At 48.1% G+C, this 24461-nt stretch overlaps 1 protein-coding gene across 2 annotated transcripts in view; it reads right to left on the reverse strand.

Annotated features, from left to right (window-relative positions):
• The window catches only part of CLIC5 (chloride intracellular channel 5), a gene marked incomplete at its 5' end in the record, with an annotated part of 156681 nt that overhangs the window by 12068 nt on the left and 120152 nt on the right, over positions 1 to 24461 (reverse strand). For both annotated transcript variants that reach the window (XM_080806300.1, XM_080806301.1), the window contains one exon: positions 23829 to 23935. In XM_080806300.1, the coding sequence (XP_080662426.1) occupies positions 23829 to 23935 (107 nt within the window). The remainder of the gene's footprint in view (positions 1 to 23828; positions 23936 to 24461) is intronic.

The raw sequence follows: 24461 nt of genomic DNA on the forward strand, positions 1-24461 counted from the left end.
AAAGGGCTACTCACTTAGTAAATAATTGCTTATAAATTCTAGGACAAAGATACGTGCCAGACTTTGTGGGAGCATTGACTATGGAAGCACCAACAGACCAGCATAAGAAGGGGAGGGGACAAGGCTTCCAGGAAGACACGACAGAGCAAAGTGAGCCACCCTGCTTGGTGTTGCCCTTACAGGACCAATGGATACCAGAAGGGTAATACTTCGTGTAATCTGGAGAAGGTTGTTCTAAACATTGGAGATGTCCAAAATGGAAGGGCTGGCCCACCAGGCAGAGAGCTCCACCAAAAATGTACCAACAGAGATGCATGGAAACCAGTCATGGACACAGTTCAGAGAATGCACATCCAAAGGATGACAATGTGGCAGAAGACTTTTACAGTCTTGCCCCAATAATTTCCTATCCAATAATTCATTTAGATGCAAGAGTAGAACCAATCCATCACTTGGAACCAATCCGTCAAAAATCTCATAGTCAATTCCAGACACAGAACCCTGACCACCCGAGCTCCAAGGACACGGGTAGAGGAGATGGCAGGTCGGGTCCCCAGCCACTGCACCTGTATCATCACCCCATCCCCAAGGCTGTTTTTTTTTTTTTCTCTTTTCCCCAGACTCTGGAGTAGAGTATGATGTGGAGGTAATAGGAATCAGTCCTGATGTTAATTCTGGCAGATGAAAGAGGGATGCTGCCCCTGCGGGAAGAGCCCAGAGGATGGGACTCTTATTTACTTTTTCCCAAATGTGCCTTCTGTTAGCCACTCCTCCCATAACCCAAGTGTGTCTTTTCATAGAAGGCCTTTGTTTGAGACAATGAAACAACACCAGCCCAAGATAAATCAATTGAACACTTACTGGAATGTTTGAAAACAGGCTGGAGGTTGGACGTAGTTTCTCAATACTTCCTTCTCCCTGGTGTGGCATTTGAACTTGTACTTCATCATCTGCTTTGAGTTTCCCGTTTGGGAGAATAGAGGAAACAAGGGCTGGGAAAAATGCTTGTATTCTCCTTAGTAATTGTCTAGACTAGGACGGGATTGCAAGCCCCAAGGACAATAGTAGAGGGTGGGTGCAGGACAATGGTTATTATGCTCCCCACTCCCACCCCCACCGAAAAGCGCTTGTGATCTATATTGGGTTTCTTTGCTTCCTTAAATCCCTCCACCCCTTCCAGTTATGGCGCTTATGACAAAATCTTGATTATAATGGAGAAAGGAAAAATCAAATAGAGTGCCTGTTGAAATCAGACCAACTGATATCAATCCAAGGGACAGAGAGGGATGATGAAGGGAAATGAAACATTGCGGCTTGTAATTACAAAATGCCCACTGGAGACCGGAGCGGGCCATTGCGTGAGTCTGTGCCCAAGTCCCCCAGTGTGGGAACGATCGTGACATTTGGTAAGAGGCCTACAAGAGCAAGTGGAGTTCCTTGGGAGGACAGTTCTGGATGCATCTCAACTATGTCTCCTTGAGCTCTTGAAGTGCGAGGAGAAAGTGTGGCAGCGGGCATGGCTGTCACTGTACACTGTAGCTATGACAACCATGTGACATACCAAGGGGGTGTGTGCTGAGGATGTCCTCTGTGTATCACGGTCATTGCTGGAGTCTGTGCATTTTTGATCAGGAATGTGAAGCAAGTAGTTGGTGGTAATCACGGTAGAGAGAAGAGGAGGAGAGGCAGCAGGGGAGGGGCTGCACGGCCTGGAGCAAAGTGTGTGCTTAAATTTCAACCCTGCCCAGGATGGATTTGTTGTGACACTGCTCAAGTTTGAGCTTTGTTTCCCTTCATCCCATGGGCCCCTTCCAAAGCCTTGAACTAGATTTTTTTAAATTCCCTATTTATATTTATTCTGTTGGCTTCAGACCCCACAAATCTTGGGAACGTCCCTGATCCTGGAACTTACAACGAAGTGTGACCTTGGGCAAGCTCCTCAATGTCACTGGGTTTCAGTTTTCTCATCTCAACTGTGAGATGAAGATCCTAATCTTCCTGAGGCCATGGTGAGGCCTGATTCAGATTATGCAGGGAAAAGCACCTCCTACCACGCCTGCCCCATATTAAGACGTCTTTATGATTGTTTTTGCTACTGCAGGACCAAATGTGACAGCTGTCTGCTCTCTGTCCCTGACCCCATACTCTCCATCAGTTATATTCCTCAAAAACCCAAGGGGCAGCACTGAATGGTTCTCAGATGCTCCAGTTCTGAGGCCCAGTCTCCAGAGAGGATAATCAACAGCCCAGAGCCTTGCCTCCCATCCTGATGTAACGTCCAGCCACACCCCTGTCCCTTATGCTCTGTCTGGATCATTCCTGGTGACGCGCTGTGTGAGAGACATGGCTGTGGCTGGGGGGGGGGGGGGGAGGACAGACACAACACGTCTGTGCTAACACACGGCCATTCTTCTCGACTAACAGATGCCAGCACCAACACGTCCTCTGCCAGTTCTTTTCCTTCCTACCTGCCAACTTCTTCCTCTGACCCTGGCTCGATCCGGCATCCATAGAATTTAATTATCTCTTTTGGCCGACAGCACCCAGGTCACGAAATCACTAGTGTTGAACTTTCTGCTCTGGTAAGAGTGAGGAGGTTGTGAAAGAAACCAGAGGGACGAGGAGTTGTTAATCCCCTCAGTGTTCACATTTGAAACCCTCCCTCCCGAAGATTTCCTCTGAGCAGCAGGATGGGGTGACCCTCAGACCCCAGCAAGCCTGAGGCCAGGGGACCCTAAGAGCCAGGAGCAGCAACGCCCCAGGCCCTTGACGGCTCCCTCTGCCCTTTAACTGCTGCCTGCCCCTCTCTCCACCCGCCCTTCCCGTGAAGATTTATTCTGTACCACACGCAAATGCGCCGGGTAAAATATGTGATGAGGAAACAAGGGGAATAGTTCATAAATATTCTCAGCCATATGCAAACAATCTCAAATTTATTTTTCTCCTTTTTAAGGAGGAAAAAAAATCCACCCATTCCGTGATCACTTCCAGATTCACTGAGGCTGATATTACATAAGAACCAATATTGTTTTCTCGTCGTAGAGAAATAATGACTTGGAAACGGCAATTTGAGCTAAGAAAATAATATACTCTTACCAGGGCATGGAGGCTGAATGAGGACCAGGGAGCCAAGACTCTGGCTCAGCCTCCAACAAGCTCTTGCAAGCACGGCTCAGCCCTGCTTTGCTGGCATTCTTTGTGCAGCAGGGGGCTCAGCAAGCAGCCACGCAGACTCTCTGGGGCTCAGAATTCACACAGAGTGGAACAGATGTCAAAGGCGCTCTTTGGAAGGACAGGAGCAGCTCTGTGGGCCCGGGGTCCTGCACCTCAGCTCCTCGTGTGTGTTTTCTCTCTGGCACGTGAACTTGCAGAGAGAGAGGTAAGAACCAGGGGGCCGCCTCCAACCACCAGCGGCAGCCTGGACGGGCATCTCTTCAATTCTCCCATGGAGAAGACAATCATGGCTATGGGGAGCTGGCCCCAGGCCAAGGACCTTCCGTCCCACTGTGTCTCTCACATGGCTCAGATCCAGCACCAGCAAGAAATATACTAACTGAATTTCTCAAGTAGACTGGGGATGTTTACACAACCTATCATTTAAGTACACAGTGAAGTTACTGAGATGGGAATTATTATTTATACCCATTTAACAGATAGAGATATTGAGTCTTGGACTTTTTCAGGGCACAGACACATGGGCAAGCCAACAGTTCCTCAGATGTACACTGGTTCTGTTTTTAACTGCTGTTGTCTTCCTTATGAGCCCCAACCCCTGGGTGATGGGAGAAAGACAACTTTATTTTAGTCAGTTCTGGATTACAACTTAGTCTGATGTCATAAATAGTCCTCTAGAGAATTCTTGGTCTCTTTTGCATAAAAATGCTCAGTTTCTCATAAAGTCTTCATCTCCTCTGCCTTCTCACTGAGTAGATGGGAAGGGGGGGATTGCTGTGACCTCATGGCCTTGGGGAGATAAAGGTACTGAGATCTAGTGGGTGGAAGGCTTTGGGAAGCGTCCACGGGTCCTATGTCTCTTCTCAGTTACCTCTGCTCAGGAAAACTTCCACTTCCTTCCAGAGTAAGTATAAGGGTGTTGACCCTAGGGTGGTGGTCAGAGGTAGGCTGTTTGGCTCCCTCCAAAGCCCTGGAAAGATACCCAAGCAAAGGGCTACATGGGGCTTCCCAGATGCATCTCTGTTTCCCTGACCCTTCTACCTGTCTCTTCTCCTTCATCCCCAAGTCCCCTGGGCCAGGAGAGGTACACTTTCCTTTTTATTTTCCTAGGTCAAATAGTCCATCAACCACAGACCAGCTAGCCTCCCTGGCCCACAGCACAGACCTAAGGGCTATTTCTTCTCTATGAGCTGAGTCCTCTAGGCATGGTTCTTGATGTGCTAAAACTGAAAGATAAAGGAATTTAGAGCATTTTAAGACAATAGCTTGGCCTGTAAGGCTACTATCTTGTTGAAAATGCTACATTGAATCAGCAGCTAAATAGTGAATGCTCTTTTTTCCTTTGTTAGAATTCCTTCTACAGAATTCTTACCTGTCATGGGGCTGATGGATGCTTAGGACAGATCAGAATCATGTACTCAAGAAAGACAAAGCAAAAGTACTTTCAAAATATTAGCCCTATTATCCAAATAAGGAAGAAAACCAGGACGATTTTCCCACTCCCCCTGCTTATATTCCCTCTCTCGCTGTCATTGTCTGTCAAATAAATAAATAAAATATTTTTTAAAAATAAATAAAAATAAAAAACAGGACTGTTGGATTCCAAAACTTAAATTTCTTTTACTCTGCAAAGCCATCTCTCGGTGCTAAGAACTGACCCATGGCTCTTGGGGAGTCCGCTCAGCCTTCCGTCTTCCTTCCGTGCCATAGACCTTTCTCACAGGCGCTTATTTACCTAACAAGAGTGTGGCTATTAGGACACCACGCCTCATCCCTTACCTTCCAGCTAATTCGATAAAATATTTATATTCTTCTACTAATGGTTTGATTTTAGCTGGAATTCTTGGCACTCTCAGTGACCATCCTTGGGTCTGGAAGGCTTTAGCTCTGAGTAGAGAGCCTACCGGGACCCTTCACATCATTTCACAGCAACAAATACTAACTCTGCCTCTACTCAAGGCCAATGCTGTCACACTGTCTGTGTGGCAGTAGAATGTCTCATGAAAAGAGAGAAATTCACGTGAGTGTTTTCTATGAAGAAAGAAATATCTAAATATTGACAAATACCTGGAGGACTGGAGGAAGCTTTTCCTTTTCATCTCCTTTGAGATCATGTCAATGTAACCAAAAAAAAAAAAAAAAAAAAAAAGCATAACTGTGGTTTGAGGGAGGCCACAATGGAGATTTCTCTGGTCATCACATACTCTTGGAGAGAAAATACAAAGATGGCCACACCTTGTTGACATCTGATAGTTTTAAACATGAATGATAATGTGATGGAACAAAAACAATCAAAGAAGAAGAATATAATATCATCTCTCTCTCACCTTTCTGGAGGAAGAAGCCTTTCTTCAGAAACAGAGAGGACATATTGCTTTACACAGATGCCCAAGGGCCAAAGATCCAAGAAAGAGGAAGAGGCTGGAGCAGCAGTGAGGCTCAGAATTACAGGGGTGGGAGAGGAGGAGGTGTCGGTCAGGTGGACAGAAACATAAATGCTGTCCTAACAAGGACAATTTTAAGGAGAGACAAAGATGTTCTACGGTGGGATGGGGGAGGGGACATTTGGCTTTGTGCTGGGCAATGTAAATCCCTCCCCCATAAGAGACCTTCCATAAAGCTCTACATTCATCTCTCAAGTTTAAGGAATTGGAGTCATGTGGCTGTTCTCTGTTGCAAAAGTCCTTAAAGACAGAAAATATAGCCCAAGTATAGTTGAGTTACATAAGGACAAATGGTTGACCACATAAAGGCAAAATTATTAGCAGGTGGGGAACTGGGCTTCATACCCTCAGACCCACAGGAACCCTTCTGGAACACACAGTAGGTAAGGGGTAGCTGATCTGCATGGTCCTTTTGTGACTCGAAGCATTATCTATGCCCAGTCCTTCAACCACAGAGGCAGAAATGGCGGCAGGTTTGTAGAAGATGGGAACGAAGCTTTGTTTCAGGTGTGGTGCACCCTATCTTCCTGTGCCTTGGCCCTCTGCGTTAACCCTTCACAGGTATCAACAGGGAAGGGGACAGAGATCCTGGGTTGGAGTGTCACATAGCCCTGCATTAGGCTTCCCTGACAGGTCTTGTGATCAGAGACACAGTCACAGAGTGGCGCATCCACTCTGCTTTTCAAGAGATCTGAGGCCGAGTCCTGCGCTCGTTACGGTGGTTCATGGGTTGCTGTCAAACATCTTCTGCGGACTCTGGTACATAGAGGGACTTAACAGAAAATTAGCTCTGACGATTATGGCTGTCGAACTTCAGTTTACAAGAGGACGTGAGGGAAGGAAAGAATGAAGGCGGGTGTCTAAGGTGAAGCTTCTCCGAGCATCCAGGAGCTTCCCAGGTGCAAGGAGAATCCTGGACAGCTCGCAACAGAGAGTGCACTCTTGCATTTCCAACATGCCTGCGATCCCAGATCGCCTGGAATCATCTCTTTTGGATTTGGCATTGCTCTCTCCAAGCTATGGGAGTGTGTCAAACTTTCTTGGTCTGATAGTTTGGAGAATTCATGTCCACCTTTGGCATGAGACCAAGAACACTAGTCTTGGCCTCACAGCCAGAGAGGAGGATGTTGTCAGAGGGACTCTAGCTGTGAAAAACCCAGGGGCTCCTGTGTGGGAAGCCATTCCCAGACCTCCGTTTCTAGGCACTGGTGAAAACAGGAAAGGTGGGAAGACAAACAGTGGTTTAGGAGAAGGCAAAATGCGATGGCAACTTCAACAGGTTCCCTACTGTTCCCTCTTGCGGCGTCAGCTGAGCTTGGCAGGATGGTGTAGCTCTTGCTGCCATAGGTATTATTTGTTTGTTCTAGAAAAGATCTCAGCTTTGACTGGGGGGGCGAATTCAATGACAAACTCCCATGGTTCTTTCCAGTAAGAAGGTAGGATTCAGGTCTTAAAACTATGGTGGACTGGAATATAGGACACTGTGGGAAGCCCCTTACCCCACTTTGGTGGAGAGATTTACCACGCGAATGGGTCTATACTTCATTGAGATATTTCTAAGGTAGTCAGGGATTTTTCCTTGAAGAAGAAACAGATCCTCTATAGAGCTTCTTCCCCAATAGGGGATCGTTGTGCAGAATCAACACAGATCAACCTGATAGTTCCTCATGTTGAAAGGTATGACTCCCAACAACAAAGAAACTATGTGTGTGTGTGTGTGAACATGTACATATATGTTATATATAGGCATATGTTATATATACATATAAGTGTATGTATTTGTACATATATGTATGTGTATGTAAAAGCACATGCATTGAAAAATATATATGTATGTGTGTGTATATATGTACATACACACACATATATATTATATATATATATATATATATATTTTTTTTTTTAAGGCACATCTTTGGCAACCATTTGGCTGTGTTTAACATACCAGCATGGTAAAGAATTTAGGACAAACTTGGCATGCCTTTCGTAAGACGTTTTTTCTAAAAGTATGAAGAGAGGTATGCATCTCATAGACACTTCCAGATTCCAATAATTTTCTAAATCTGAAAGCCACAGTGAATTCAAGAAGAAAGATGATCATGTATGTCTTCAAATTTAGGCTTCCTTTTGTACACACACCCTGTACCCTGTGAGCTCCCCCAGTGATAACTTATCGACAGGAAGAGAGAGAGATGGAGAAAGACAGACTCTGACTGGAGCCAGGCAGTGGAAAGAGCAAGCAGCAGAAAGGGGCCAGGGAGGGCGGGACTAGCTGGGGGAACCTGCAGAGACTGTGTTCCCAGTTAGGGAGGCCTGACCAGACCTCAGCCGCGGGGCGGTGGCGACCCCTCCTGGCCTGGCCGGTCTTCGCCCGACGCAAACGGCATCTTTTCCACGGCCAACGTGTAAAACATGTATGTGTGTTTTCTATTAGGCTTTCCAGAAACTCATAAATGGTTGTAAAAACCATTGTGCTAATAGAAAGAACGACATAAATGCTGACTGGAGCTATTAATGCTGGTTGTAGTTTATGTAGCAGACTGAATCAGGCTGAAAACTGTGAGATTTTTATGGTTACTTTGTAACAGGTTATTTTTAAGCCATAGACTAGGCTCAGTCTTCATGTTCAAACACCCGAAATGAACATAGTTAAGGGAGATATTTTCTGCGTCCTCTGTCCAGCGTTTGGACCTAGACACTTTGTTTTTCAGTGCTCACTCCCTCCAAACACTCAGGCTGAAGTGATTTAACCACATTTTGTCCTATTCATCCTCAAATGCCTACATCTTTTCTATAATAGCCATTGACAAATTTAGAACCCGGCCACCACAGCTCTAAATCTAAATGATTACTGGTGTCCATTGTTCTGTGCCTGTCCCTGTGAACTCTCACCTGGCTGCCCATGCTTTCCTTTGTTAACGCATTCTCTGTCCAGCACCCACGGTGGGTGGGCCGGCTTCGTTGTCCCTGGCCTCCCATGGCTGCTGAGTGAGGACTCCCCAAACGAAGCTGGGATTGTGTAGTATATTTGGGAAACACACATGGTAGTTTTTCCATAGTTTATGGACTGACTGGATCACAGTTTCCTAAATGACCTGCCTACTCTTGTTTAAAAACTCAGCACCACATGCCTTTTAAATAATGGATTATTTCAATGTATCCTGTATAGAGGTCAGGTGCACACACGATGGGACTAGCTGCCTGCGTGGGGATCCTGGCTCGGCCACCTATGAGCTTGGGCAGGCTGCTTAACCTCTTGCACCTCAGTTTCCTCCTCTATGAAATAGAGATCCTAACAAAGCACACCTCGTAGGGTAGCCATGAGTGATGCCTGTTGGAGGCTTAGAACTACGTCTGCCACGCAGTGAGCCGTTCTTCTGTGCAAGGTGGGATGCTGCGTGATATAGAAAATACATCAACAGCATGCAAAAGGGCTAGTAAGTTCCTAGAGTTGCAAGAAAAAAGTCTTTTGGATAAATATTGTGCTTGACTTGTCCTCCACCCTGAGGAAGTCACCCCAAATGAGTTAGGCAGTGTTTTCTTGAATATTCAGCTGGTCCTTTCACTCTGACTCTGCTGTCGTAACCACAGTCCCACCCGAGCGAGCCTTGTTCCTCCTAGTCATGCAACGCGGCAACCTTAAGGGGTAAGTTCCATAGGGGTGGGAGTCGAGGGATACTTTTGCAGAAGTCCCCCAACACACCACAATTAGACCTTCCACCCCCCTTGCTCAGAGCAGCCCCCTGGGTACCTGAACTTGCCTCCACATGGATTATGGTCTCGGAGGAGAAGCTCTTCGCTGGGTGCCTTCATTGCATGGCTTGCATCTTCTAAAGTTTGAAGTCAGAGTATTGCAGATTAAGGGTACAATTTCTTTTTAAGATTTTATTTATGTATTTGACACAGAGAGAGATCACAACTAGGAAGAGAGGCAGGCAGAGAGAGAGGGGAAGCAGGCTCCCTGCTGATCAGAGAGCCCGATGCGGGGCTCCATCCCAGGACCCTGAGATCATGACCTGAGCTGAAGGCAGAGGCTTAACCCACTGAGCCACCCAGGTGCCCCTAAGGATACAATTTTATACTTCTATTTCTTTCTTTCTTTCTTTCTTTCTCTTAAGATTTATTTATTTGAGAAAGACAAAGAGAGAGCTGGGGAGGGGGAGGGGCAGAGGGAGAGAATCTCAAGCAGACTCCCTGCTGAGCACAGAGCCGTTCATGGGGCTCCATACCAGGGCCCTGAGATCATGACCTCAGCCGAAACCAAGAGTCAGATGCTCAACCAACCGAGTCACCCAGGCGCCCCTATTCTTCTATTTCTTAAAATCAACGTGGGGAAATGATTCAGAGTTGGTCAACCCCAAAGGAGAATTTGAAATACTATGGCTTTTTTTGGCATGGCTAGATCAGCTATTTTCACTGTAGTCTCTCTTTTTTTTTTAATCACCTTAAGCTGAAAGTGAGTTATATGCAAATATTCATGCTTGCCTTCTTTGTTACTGAAAGAACCCAGATCTCCTCAGAGTGGTAATGTCCCAGTTAAAAACGCTTCTCTTCCCAGACTTTTACTAGAGAAGACCAAATGCCTGGTATGATCAATAAGATAGAAGTAGAAATTCATGGAAATTCATGGATTTGGGGAGAGAAAAGACAGACACAGCTGCCCTTGCCTAGAACTCAGACTTAACGTCAGGAAGCGGAGTATCTATCTTGTGACATGAGGATGAAAGTCACACATTAAAGACAGAGGATTCGTGCTCTAAGGATCTAGACCCATGACTCTTTGAGCAACTACATCCAACCAAACCTCTCTACCCTCTGGACTTGTTAGGTGAGAAAAGCAAACTCCTATTAAGAAGTAAACATTTATAAAGGGTGCTTAGGGCGGGGCATGGCACATAGTAAAATGCTGCCTAGGTTTTTGCTAAGGAAAATAAAATCAATTATTTGCTTTAGCATCTGTAATCAAGTTTCTATGACATGCGGCCAAACACAACCTTTGCCAATTCACATAGATATTGTCAATATTTCTTTATTCCATTATTATTCTAGCACCTTGCACAGTGCTTGGTACTGAATAAGTGTTTGTTGAAAGAATGAGCTCTTCAATGGGGTTTGAGGAAAAGTGAGGGAACCTAAAATGTAATTCTATATGTCTCTATATGCTTATGCAACTGGCTTTATTTCATTAAAGGGCCTATAATGGTTCCCTTTCTTCATGTAATGATAACATTTGGTCTCTCAGGGATGGATGAAGGGAAATCATTTGTTTGGCCTGGTATGCCCTCCTGGGGGTTCATCAGAGCCAAATGAGTATAGGTCATCAGCAACCCGGCATCTCTAAGCCAGGTGACACAGGTGAGACTGAGGCCAGGGTCAGACATGGGCCAAGTGTTAAATAATACCTGCCTTTGAGGTCCCCCAAACAGAAGCCAAACGTGGGTAATTGTCATTGCAAACACCAATGGGCACGTGATCATCAGAGTCAGAGCTCAACACAAAAGAATCATGTGTTTCAACCCCTTCTCTAGAATATTCAGAAATGGGAGGGGTTCTGGACATAGGCGCAGAGAAATATATTTCTTACTATGACGCAGATCATTAAATGCTTCTTTGACCAGGGCTTTCTAAAAGAATAGTCTGACCTCTGACTTCTGGCTGGAAGAACACAAGTATTTGGTTTTCTGTGTCTTCACTTCTGATTCTTGGTGAAATTCCACCTCTAACACTAAGTTCAATGTTCCTTGAATGCATTTTATAAAAATGAGGATGATAAGAAAAATACCACTTAAGTAAACACCGCTACCACCACCACACTGATGGTCTTCATGAGAGAACTGTTCTAATTGATTGGTTTTATATGTGGTACAGAAAAAAACTCTTTTTTTTTTTTTTCTCCACCATGAGGCTCCATTTACTATAACAGAGGCTATGAAAGCATTATAGGTTCTCAGCTGAGACACAGTTCCAGTCATAGAACATAATTCCAAATACCAGACTGGATTTAGCCCCCGGTTTCAACTCCCATTACTTAGTTTGTAGCAAAAGAGTTTGAAAGCTGAGAAATGCCTGGTTTGTCCTGTGACCATCATGGCTCCCTCACGTCTTCTGAACAATCGCTCCATGTGCCAACCTCTCCTGTGAGACGTGGAGACACCATGGTCCATCCTGCCTGGACGGGACAGTGTTGAACTTGACAAGGATTGTTTATCATTGAGGTGTCTCAATGTTTTCAATAGAAGGTTCGAGACACCACCTGGATTTCATATCTTGTCATCCCCCCAAACGGCGAAACCCATTCTACATGCTACTTTGTCCAGACCCACTCTACACCAAGAGTCAAGACAAGAGAGAATTTTCCCTCAGAGCTGTGTGCTAATCATAGATGAGGAGTTCTAAGCACAGACCCTGTGCCACCAACTACAGTTCTCCTGACACACATGCACACGATGGAGTATAAACAGACTCACGCACACACGACTGCCCTTCTGTGGTCTAAACACCATCATGCTTAATACTGAAGACGTGAGACCCATGTCATGTCTCATCACTAATAAAACTCCACGTGTAAGCACATGTTTTCAGATGAATGGGTACATGCCATTTATTTCAGGAGCTGTTGAATGGCCTTGGCTAGTACCTAGAAATATCAGAACACACAAGAGCTGTGTGTGTGTGCATGTGTGTGTGCGCATGTGTATGTGTGGAGAGAGAGAGAAACATATTTAGCTCCCATGTGTAGACTGCACAAAGACAAGAGGTGTCGAGTACACAGAATGAGGTAACGGTAGCCGGGGGTGAAAAGAGCATTTAACTAGGGTTCAAATGAGTCATTTAATGTTCCTTTATTCCCCAGGCCTTGATGTGAGGCCAGGCCAGGCCAGGCGAACTCGTTCTGGTCAGACAGCGGGAAATTCCACCACATGGAATGGTGTTGGTGGTCTCTGCTCTACTCCAGCCGGGGAGCCCACACAGCTAACACCGGCTCCTTCCACTAATGAATGCGCCCACCCACGCAGGACCGTCCCCCCTCCCCCGGCCCTGGCCCCAGTCAGCGTGCCATGCCACCACCAACCGCCCTCCAAAGATTTGGTTCAGAAGCGAAATTTGTTAAATTAGAAATTGCCGGCATCCGCCTCAATAATGAACCAAATCAAAGGCCCTCTAGAGGAATCCCCTGGGCAACTCCTGGGAGGTGCCAGAAGGAAATACTCAGCCCTTCCCCTCCCTCTTGCTCCCAGCCTCAAGGACCCGCCGCCTGGGAGGGGGCGCATGGGTCCAGGACGCGCCAAGCCTCGGAGGTGGGTCCCACCGAGCCTAGGTTATTTGTTTTTCCTTGTAAGAATGCTAATCAAAGCAAAACTTTAACCCAACAAACAAACAAACAAAATATCCTGAGTTGGCTCTTTGCGCGCAGGGGTGGCCAAGGAAGGCAGCCTGAAGGGTTCCTTTATGACCAGAGGCGTTTTTGAAACGAGACAGCAATGGCTGCTTTATGAGGAAGTGGCAAGACAGTCACCTCGTTATCCTCACCACTGTGGTGGTCCGGGGACCACCCAGGAGCCTCCACCATGATAACCGCTGGGGCTGAGGACTTTGTCCAGGGAACCAGTTGTCCTGAGTTGGGACACAGCTGTCTTTCTCCAAAAGAACAGATCAGTGTTTCTGATAGGATAGACCGGGAATCCCATGGCCACCTTGCTGGGTTCTGCGCCTCAGCGGCGTCATTAGAGCTCACATTCCTACCTTTTTCATATCGCCTGAGCTCTCCCCCCAGAACTGGGGGGTGGGGGGAGGTGCTGAATGAGAGGCGGGGCCGTGCCCATCCCCCTGGACAGGCCGAGGCCTTCAGACTGGGCCCACCACCAGAACATGGGGCTGAGGGCTGGGAGGGAGGAAGAGGAGGAGGAAATAATCACCTCGTGACTGAAGTGGCTTGGGATAATAAATATCCACTCTCTTTTAAACACGGCTCACCACATCCTGGGGGATCCGGAAAAACTTTCCACCTCACGCCTCCCCACTCTCATCCCCCAACAGCGGTCTGCATTCAGGATGCTTTGGGAGAAGGCCTTTGATAGTAGGGGGCTTGTTGGTTCTGGGCTAAGGGCCCTCCCCGGCCGCTTTGAATCCTGTCAAACACCTTCCTATTTTAGGTCCAGGAAGTTCATAAAAGTAAAGACTGGAGGTGGTGGAAGGGGAAGAGGGAAGGAAGAGAGAAGCATCTGGTTAGCAGGTAGCCAGCAGCCACTCCGGAGATCCATCGGGCCTGCTGGACGTGCCCCACCCTGGGTGTGGGGGACAGAGAATGGAAGATGGCTTTGAGGCCCCAAGAAAGATGTGACCTCTTCTTGAAATCCCAGCCAAAACTTGGTATAGCTGGTTCTCCTATGAAAGTGGATGCTTGAAAATCCACCGGCCTCTCAAGGCTGACAGATCAGCCCCCTCTAGCGCAGATCCCTCCCGCTGCCAGAAGAGGGCGGCACATGCTGCTACATTCAATGAGAGCCGGGCCACCCAGGGCGGAGGCCGGACACCAGGGAATGTGGGGGAGGATTTATGAAATTAGCAGCAGCAAAGTAGCAATAGCTATCCCATATTGGTGCCTATGGTGTGCCAGGAACTGTCCTCAGGGCTTTACTGCATTCATTCATGTCATTAACATGACAAGGCTACAAGAAAGAACACTGTTAGAATCTCCCTATTACAGAGGAGGAGGCTGAGAAGTCTAGAAATTAAGAAACTTGCTCTTGGGGCGCCTGGGTGGCTCAGTGGGTTAAAGCCTCTGCTTTCGGCTCAGGTCATGATCCCGGGGTCCTGGGATCGAGCCCTGCATCGGGCTCGGGCTCTCTGCTCAGCAGGGAGCCTGCTTCCTCCTCTCTCTCTGCCTGCCTCTCTGCCTACTTGTGATCTCTGTCTGTCAAACAAATAAAATCTTTAAAAAAAGAAAGAAAGAAAGAAAGAAAGAAAGAAAGAAAGAAAGAAAGAAAGAAACTTGCTCTTAGAGTCTGAGATGGCCTGAGACAAAGGTCAGCAAATTATTGTCCAAGGGCCAAAATCAGCCCACTGGTCGTTTCGCACTGCCCTCAAGCTAAGAATGGTTTTTACATTTGGGGATGGGTGAAAAAATTCAGAAGACTATTTCATGACCCCTGGAAAGAATGTGAAATTCAAACAGTGGGTGTCCGTAAGTGAAGCCGTATAGGAACACAGCCACACTCCCTTGCTTGTATGTTGTCTCTGGTTCCCTTATATTTCCAACAGTGCGCTGAGCAGCTAGGACAGCCTCTGTGGTCTGAAAAGTCTGAAATATTTATTTGACCCTTCATAGAAAATGTTTGGAGGAGGGGAGACTGGATGGCTCAATCAATTAAGTGTCTGCCTTTGGCTCAGGTAATGATCTCAGGGTCCTGGGATCGAGGAGTCCCACATCGAGTCCTGCATCGAGCCCTCACTGGGCTCTTACACTGCTCAGCAGGGAATCTGCGTGTCCCTCTCCCTCTGCCCCTCCCCCTCTCCTGCTCTCACTTTTTCTCAAATAAATAAATAAAATCTGAAAGGAAGGAAGGAAATGCTTGCCAATCCCTAACCTATGAGACAGGTGCTATGTGTTTCCAGGCACGAGAGACAGGGACACAGCTGACCCTTCAGCCAATATGGAGTTAGGACAGACAGCCTAGAAGGATCTGAAAGTAATGCTGACCTCAATTCACTTTCTTTCCAAAGGCATCACTCAAGGCCAAGCGTAAGGAGGATCTGATGCTCCATGGCAGAGCTTCTAGCAAATTATAGAATGTCCCATTTGGGAAAGTTTATGGGAATCATCTACCCCTCATGTTTCATTTTTTAATACTTGACATCTCTGAAATCAGGCTGTTTCTCACAATCAACATGTTATAGTTGAAATGAAAGGATTTTTGTTTATCTGAAAGCATTTTTTGCTTTTTTACTGGTAATTTAAATAATGAGGTCTTACAATAGATGACACTTTAGATCAGGCAGTTCCTACCTCCATAGGTCCAGCCTCTTTCTGTGCCCCTTCAGTGACGGGACACTCACTTCTTTTGTTGGCAGCCCATTGTACAGATTTAACTAAACTTCTTAGTATTGGGATGAAGCCCATGAACCTCAAATTCCATACATCAAGTGGGGTTGGCCTTGTTTAGTGACAGATTTTACTAGAAGGGAGTGAGGGGTATAGCTAGGAAGCAGGTACTCGACCACTGGGACAGGGAGGTGCACACAGATCAGGTGGCCGGAGGAGCCCGTCTGCTGGAATGGTCAGCCAGACAGGTAGGCTGCGAGGTGGAAGGGCAGGAATGAGCTCGTGTGGACACAAACCACTGGGCATGCGGCAGGGAAAGAACGATGGCCAGGGCTATAGACAGAATCTTTTCCCATCAGCATCAGCCAGAAGTATGGCTCACTGCAAGGGGCACCTTTTAGAAGAGAGAAGTCGGGACAGTTTGAAGATTCAGGCCTGTGTGGAGAAAGGAGCAAGGAAAGCGGGTGCATCTGCCTTGGTCATGCTACCATACATGAGGGCTCTGGGGGAAGATGAAGGGACGGGAGAGGGACGGGATGGGGGTAACTGATATTGTATTAATATGTGCAGTGTCATCCTTCAATGACACTTCCATCAAGTGAGAATGATCATCGCAATGATGAGACGAGCTCACCGAGGTTTCTAGAACATTCCAAGGGTCCTCTTCCTGATATATGGCTGTGATTGCCAATTTTCTCAGAATAAGCCCACAGAGCCCACTCCGTGTTTCCAGGTCTCAGGACGTGAAGCCGCTGATGCAAGTCTCAGGAAGGAGGAAACCCTGGCCTTGGTTTGCAAACAGAATCGGGACTGCTCAGCGAGCTTCGTGGCTAAGGGAGCTTGTGTTTCAGCAAAGGATCTGGGGTCGGGAGGTGGTAGGAACCCTGATATACTCTCCTTCCCCCTGTGGTGGCTGCCGGGTTTGGATTTGGGTTGGGGAGAAGCGGGAGCAGAGGGCTAAGCCCCAACCAGGTGCTTTTCATTTGGGGACATGTGTCCTGGATTTTCTGGGACAGTACCAATTTCTTATAATTGGATTATTTTCAATGAAAGCAATTTGTTAAACATCTGATCTTCAGTTTGGAAAATATGGCCACGACACTTCTAACTAAGGAAGGGCAAAAGCTAGAGAGACAGCTCAGTCTGTGGTATGAGACTTTACACCAAACACACAGCACTGTGTCCCAGCATACCTTCGGTACCCAAGGAAGGCTTTTAGGGCTTTATTTAGGAAGGTAGAAGTATTTTATTAGGACAAATACTTTACGAAGGGTATGGTAGGATAGCACAAGTCGTCCATAAGTGGAGAGGGACACATCTTTGCAAAGGCAGCCCGCTCAGGTGCCTGAGCCTCATGATGAAAAACAGACATGGATGCGCAGGCTGATCTGAGTCTTGGAAATGACAAAAAGCAGGAGGAAAGCCGGCGGAATAGGCCTGAAGCTGCAGGAGGCTCTGAGGGCCCTTAAGATACATGGAGAGAAAAAAGAAAAAAATGCATTTTGGGGAGAAAAGGGGTACAAGTCAAGAAAAGTCTGAAATATTTATCTGACCAGGGTGGAGGGAGGGGCAAGGTGAAGCAGGCACCTGCAGGGAAAGAGGACAGAAGTCACAGGAGCGTGAAGTTAGCGGCCTGGAGTCTACAGACAAAGAGAAGGGAAATCACACAAGGCAAAGGCCAAAGCCAATGAAAATAGCAGCTCCTCCGTGCCAGGACTCCAGCCCCCAGATCGGTAATACTAGTTCCTCTCCTGGGAGGTCAGTATGTTTTTGTCTACGGGGAGAACCAAACTGTAGCTGACCAGAAGGTCCCTTTGGGCTTCATGTGCTAGAAGGTTTAGTGCCAAATTTGTGGTCTGCGTCTGTGTGCAGCATTGGCTTTCCTTTCGCACCCCGTTCTCATGTATGTTGCATGGTTGTGCATCACGTGCTCCTCCGAGCAGTTATGAAGCCTTTCTGGGGTGAGCGGAGTGAGGATACATTTGAAAATAAAAACATCCATTAGACAGAAGAACACAAAGGCAAAAATACAAGAGAATGCTGCACTTGAAGAAAGAAGAGACGAAGGGGTTCCAAGGAAGCCTCAAAACACCAAAACCGTCCAAACTGGGGAAAAAAAAATCATTCGGTTCAGAAACATGGGGTACCAGCAGCCTGACATGTATGTGTGTTTTGTAGCTAGGGAAAGCCATAAGGCTTCACATGATGTATGGGTGAGATAAAAGAGACTGAGGGGGGCTTTTTACACACCGTGGGAGGTAAGGAATGAGAGTCCCTCAGAAGCCAGCATGTGCACAAGGATGGCGATGGCAGCAAGTGCAGGTGTGAACAGAACAGGAGAAACACAGGGTTGTTGCCTTAGTCTACGTGCATATGTATGTCCACTCCCTCTCCAGGCAAAAAGAAAATAGGAAAAGAATATGACAACCACACGGTAATGATCCTGGGCAGGAATGTTAAGTGTATCTGGGGAAACGGAATGGGGCTGGAAGAAATGTAAAAGGGACTTGAAACACAGTGAGTAACAGAGAACTAAAGATGCGGGTTAGACCTCTTTGTTAATCACCCAGCACGTGCCCTATGTTCAAAACCCGAAAGAAACTAGACTGATAGGACTGAAGCATACGGAAAAAAGAGAGATTGTGAAAAATCAAGTAAAATAGAGTATCTTACAGCCAGACTAGTGTCAGCAGCTAAAATGAATTTCTTGAAAGCCAAGGGGTTTGGCAGAGATTTTCAGTCTGTTCAAACAGCATTTTGAGGGTTACACATGCACAGTGTAAGGTGGGTACGCAGAGAGAAAAGCCCAGATCGCCGCAGAGAAGATGGAGTGGGGAAGACATGTAAGGAGGGGGTGGGTGCAAGCCCACAAGTGAAGGGCTGGAGCGGAGGAGCAGGGTTGTCCCAGTGGCCGGAGCGAGAGCCAGGGTGGGGAGGAGCCAGGAGAGCCAGAGCTGCGGAGTCTCTGGCCAGGGGAGCTCCATGCACCACGATGGCATCTGAGAGGAGCGTGAAAGCTGCAGGGCCAGAGGGCAACACTTTTGGAAAGAGATGGAGGATGTGATGTGAGAGCTGGAGGTCCACGCGCCGCTGACGGTAGAGGCCACGCCACCGCCGGATTCCGCCTCTGAGCCACACAGCAGGGCAGACAGCGGACTGGGGTGGGGACAGAGCTGACTGCTGCTGACTGCCCCTGTGTTACAGATGCGCCAAAGGCAGGATGGACAAAGCTGGCGCCCTCCCATGATCCTTGAGCTGCAAACCTTCACTACTGCACCCAGGAGGCTAGGTAGCCATCCTGCTGGATGGAAAAAGTACCTTGCAGGGGCTCAGAGCGGGGACTCCTACAGCCAAACCCACACCCAGTGCTGCTCTCTGCACGCTCAGGGATGTCCCTTCTCAGGGCCACAAGCACTGCCTCCCAGTGGGCTCTTGGTCCCACTCAGAGCAGTCTCCTCCTGTGCCTATATCCCCTCGCCTCCCCAAGGGAGAAGGGCCCTGCTTCTCCGGCCAGCCTGGACGCCCACTTGCCGTGTAGGATCTGAGGAATGGGCTGCTGCAGGCGAGGGGCTGCCGTCAGAGAAGGATGCCCAAGGACCCTTCTAGGGAGCTGTGCACAGCACGAAGCCTCCCTTGATCCTTTGCATAGCATTTTGTACCACAGATCACTCTTAAAAACAAAACGAAACAAAACAAACGTTCCTTCCGCAGCTTCAGGATCTTCCCTGTCTTCTGCCTTTCCCAGCTTTCTTCTTCACTCCCTGGGCAATCCTTCTTAACCTTCCTCCCTGACCTCTCTCTCGCTGCTCTCCCATAAGTGTGGGTGAACCTTCATGCTGTCCCTAGTGCTCCCTTCCTCTCACTCATAGACTGTACCATATATATATATATATATATATATATATATATACACACACACACATACCCCCTCAAACTACACTTTTACCCCAGACCTCTCTGCTGAGGTGTACCTGTTTGCCTCTGGATAAAAGCACAGAACAAGAGCTGACATTTGTCTTTAAAAAAAATTATGATGATGATGATGATGTTCAGTATATTATGTTACATGCAACTCATGAATCACTGAACACTGCATCAAAAGCTAATGTTGAACTCTATGCTGACTAACTGAACAGAATCAAAAAAGAGCTGATATCTGAACCCAGTGCCGGCACTGTTCCTGGCACACCTACAAGGTACGGACATTTACTGCCCCTACTTTACAGATGAAGAAACTTGAACCCCACTGAGAATTGCAGTAACTTGCCTGGTGTCCCCAGGCCAGCGAGAAGAGAGGGAAGTCTGAACCCAGGCAGTGGATTTCAGCCTTTAAGGTGAACCGCCACACAGCCGCCGGTCTCTGAGATATGGGGAAACAAAGTCCCTGCATCGCCTGCAAACCAGGTTGGCAGTGGGAGAAAACCCAAGTGGCCAGAAAGTAAGGCCATGTAGCATCTTACTAAGTATGGGGTCTTGAGACTTTTATTTATTTATTTAGAGAGCGTGTGCGCAGGGGGAGGGAGAGCGAGACTCTCATGAGACAGTCCAGGCTGTCTTGAAGGGAACTGAAGAGCAAGTCTGAGAAGGGGGTGTGGCAGGGTATGGAGGGGGATCCGCTCTCAGCAGACCAACGGGACCCGGCTGAGGCGGCTATCCAGGGAGGAGGCCATACAGTGACAGACACCAAACCAGAGCACAAAACCCTAACTTGGGGTCGAAAGCAACAATCCTGAAGATGTGACAGGCAGGCCCAGGTCACAGACCCTCCTACCTGTAGCCTTTGGAGAGGAGGAGAAGACACCAAGAACGTGGGAGACAAAATGAAACACATAGAAATGAGATGATGTGAGTGCGAGATTTGGAAGTGCTGGCTGGGGGTGGTGGCAGTAAGAGCTGAAGTGGGATTTTCTGATGCCAATATTCATGTTTGCCTCGATTTTTCAGTAGCAGCCATAATCAAAGTTAACAATAAATGAGCGTTCCCCACGTGTCGGAATTTGTAGGCCCTGACATATAGAGTCAACGAATCTGCATTATAGACCTGGCCGTGCTATTAATCGCCTTATTTGGCAGATGCAGAAACTGAAAGTCTTCCTAAGTATGTTTTATAGATGCAGAAGCAGAGGCTTAGAGAGAAGTCTCTCTAGTAAAATTGTACAGCTAGAAATGGCAGATGGGGGTCCCAACATAGGTCAGTAATCACCTGTCCATGTTTTCCACCCTCTACCCCAGTTAACTCTTTGAGGGCAACAACTTGGTCTCATTTGTCTTGACCACTCTAGAACCTAGCACAGTGCCTGGTGCACAAGAAATGCCCTTGAAACATTAGCTTGGACGTGTAGCCGCTCCAAGCAACCTGTGTTTGCTGAATGAATAAGTGAACGACCAAATGTACAAACTAACGGACAATTCTCTTGTGTGCTAGCTGTGGATGGCTCCCCTGGATGGGGGCTGGGTCTCAGTAGCTGGGAACTTTCGAGGTTTTGTGAAACAGGGACATTTTGAATGGCAGCCCCAGTATTCACCATGGGAGTGGAGAGATGACCCACTGGGCAGGACCACATCACCATGTTGGTTTTTTTCACACTTTGATGTCAAGAGGGCAGGAAAGGCACACGCCATGGCCAGTGCATCTATGGGGACTGGGAGGCTTTAGGTGGTAAGGTGGGAGGGAGGGCTCTTTTCAAGAGATAATGAAGTTGAAAACACAAAAGGGAGAATCTGAAGAAGGGATATTGAAGAAATAGATGCAGAGTTGAAGATCCAGAGAGAGAAATGGGAAAGAAACATAGGGAGGGGTGTCAACAGAAGCCTGGGGTCTCTTCCTGCAGCCTCCAGGGGGCCACCGGCGACACCAGTGACAAAGCTGGCAGGAAACAGAGCAGGGTGTGACCTGTCTCTGGGCCAAGTGGCTGAGTGCAGTGCGCCACGGAGCTACTCTCTGTCTTGGCTTCTGGCTTGCTGAGCCTAAGAACTTCTGGACCCAGCAGACCAGAACTGCAGGGTAAGGGTGAAGAGAAGGGAAAGCGGAGGAGGAGGGTGGTGGGAGGGTAGGCAGGCCATAGTTACAGGGAAGGAACAAATGCACAGAGTCCAGTTCAAGACAGGACAGAAGAACCCCCATGCCAAGGGCTGTGATGGGGCCAGGCTCTCTGGGACAGCAGAAAGGCTGGGGCTCTGAAATGCACAGATGAGTCTGGGCATAAGGAGTCACAGGGACAGAACTCAACCCAGAGAAAAACAGGGGGAAAGAGAAGTGGAAACAATGGAAATTGGAGAGCCTTGAGTTTATAAGAAACCGATACGGGATGTTCAGTGGAAACTGCTGCTTTGGGGTTGGGATCAGAGAACTGTAAATATGGATACGATGTCAATGCCGTTTGTAACTTGAAAACTCTGGAAGGTTCCAATGAGATAATCCTTCTGAGGGTGCTTTGACAAGTCTGAAGGAAGGTATTTGTGGCTGAGAGGACAGGGCTTTGGATGTGGGATGTGCAAACCAGAGCTGAATTCCCTGGCGCACGTGGCCCTGAAGGGCTGCCTTCACGTCCCAGCCCCGCCACAACAGTGGGCGGCCCAACACCCCAGAAATCTGTTCTCCCGGTGTTACAGGCCAGAAGTCCAAAATCAAGGTGTCAGCGGGGCCGCGCTCCTTCCCAAGGCCCTCCAGGGGGCCCTTCCTCATCTCGTTCAGCTTCTAGTGGCCCCTCTAATCTGGTTGTCACAACCCAATCCCTGTTCCACCCTCACACGAACCTCTCCCCGGGTCTCTGTGTTCCCTTCTTACATGGACCCCATTTGCAGATAAGGCCTCATTCTCAAGTCCCCGGTGGACATGGCTTTGTTGGGGACTCTCCTCCACCCACTGAGGTCCAAACAGCAGGGAAGCAGGAGCACTGATCTTGTTTAAAATCTCTCCATATCCCTTCTTCTTCTTCTTATCCCTGAAGGCTGGTTTCCTTCTCATGCCTCCTCACGTCCCTCTATTGGCAGCCGTGGCCCCCAGGATAAAACCTGACCCTCAGGCTGGAGCTGCGGGCTCTGGTCAGTTTCTTCAGTCTCTGCCGCTGGCATTTTCCCACCCCCACCCCAGCGACCTCCTCCCTTTACTGGAAGCCCACAGACTCTCCCTTCACCTCCAGACACAGCTTTCCCACTGCACCAACTCTGTTCCTGTTAAAATGTCTTCCCTTTCGCTTCATGATAGCTGCCCTTCCTGGTCACCGCGTCCAAAAAGATGCCTTTCTCCTCTGAGCTCCTGAAACGTCTAGCATATCCCACCACGTGTGGGTCCATCGTGTGTTCATTTGACGGTCATTCGTTCACTCCTTTATTCACCAAGATTCGTGCAGCCTGGCTCTGTTTGGCCCTGTACTGGGCTCCAGGCTTCTGCCCCTAAACCTGTCTCTTTCTCCCACTGGGAGGCACAAAAACTTCTTTTTCCTCCTAGGTCTTAACACAGTTTTTCAAGTGTGACACGTACTCAGTTTGATGGTTCTATTCAAATTGCTTCGTCTAGTTCTTAAAGGAAAGGCCAAATGAGGTACTTACAGTGCTAGGAGCTTAAAATGAGGCACTGAGACAGACCCCTCCGAGAAGCCCTCACAGGAGAACTAGTCTTGGGCTCTGTAGCCAAGGCCAGACGGGGGATGGGCCAGGTTTTGAGCTGCGGCTCCCCCAGTATCCACTGCGCTTGCAGCAGGGGAAAGAAGCAGAGGGCCGGGCTCCCTCTGCAGTGTCCACCCACGTGGTGACCGTGCTGTCCCACCATGACCTCTGCACGACACCTTCAGAAGGTCTGCAGGGACCAGAAGGAAGCTGGAATATGTGGTCCCAGGTAGGGCCTCCCAAGGACCCAGGCAAGATCATGAATCTGGGACAAATGGCCAGCGGTATGGCCAAGGCAGGAAACTTCTGTGCAGACCATTACGGGCTCAGAACACAAATTGCCTCCCTCCCTCCAAATTCAGCACAAAGGCCCACTGGCCTTTTGTCCTGCACTAGACAAAAAGAAGGATCCACACCCCTCTCCCTGTGTCACGGGGTACATGGATGTGGGCGAACAGTGAACAGCACTGGTGCCAGATGCTTCTTGGACCCGGGTGTCTGATATGTCCTGGGCAGTGGGCAGGGCTGTCAGGAGTTCTGAGTGGAAGGGGGTCACTCACCGGCGTTGTTCTGCTGCTTTGTGTTTTTTATGTAGGCGGAGAACTTAGAGAAGATGTCGATGCCGGCCGTGTTGGATTCCCGGTGTTTTGCAGCCAGTTTAGGGTACCTGGAATGGAGGGAGTGGTGTTCTAGAATCAGTGAGAACTTGGAGCTCCTTTCCCCCTTTCTAGTTTGATCTACAGATCTTTTGGGGATCTTATGCTGAACCTATAGGAAGGGTGGATACTCTCTAGGGCTGCCTGTGGGGGACACAATCTGTGGGCAAGGAACCAGAAGACCCCTCAGAGGACGTGAGTCTCGTCCAAGACCACCATACAAAATTCTGGAGGTTCCCCTGACATTTCCCCAACCCGGACTAAATGAACTCTCCAGTGCCAGCAGTTAGGATCATCCTAACTGGACAGAGCTAATTCTGGGAGCCAGGAGATATGAGGCACCTCGCCACTGAGGCTTTGAAGCCATTTCTCAAAAGAAAGGGTACCCTTGGTCCTCTTCTGAAGTAGCCTTCACCCACTTCTTATTTGTAGGCAGTAAGAGTGAAATTTACCAGACTCTGACAGCAGGACGAGTGTTTCTGATTACTTTATTTCCAGGCGTGGAGCTAGATTTGCAACGACCCAGCCTCTCACCTT

Source organism: Martes martes (genome assembly GCF_963455335.1).
Source record: "Martes martes genome assembly, chromosome: 6".
In the NCBI taxonomy this organism is placed as follows: Eukaryota; Metazoa; Chordata; class Mammalia; order Carnivora; family Mustelidae; genus Martes; species Martes martes.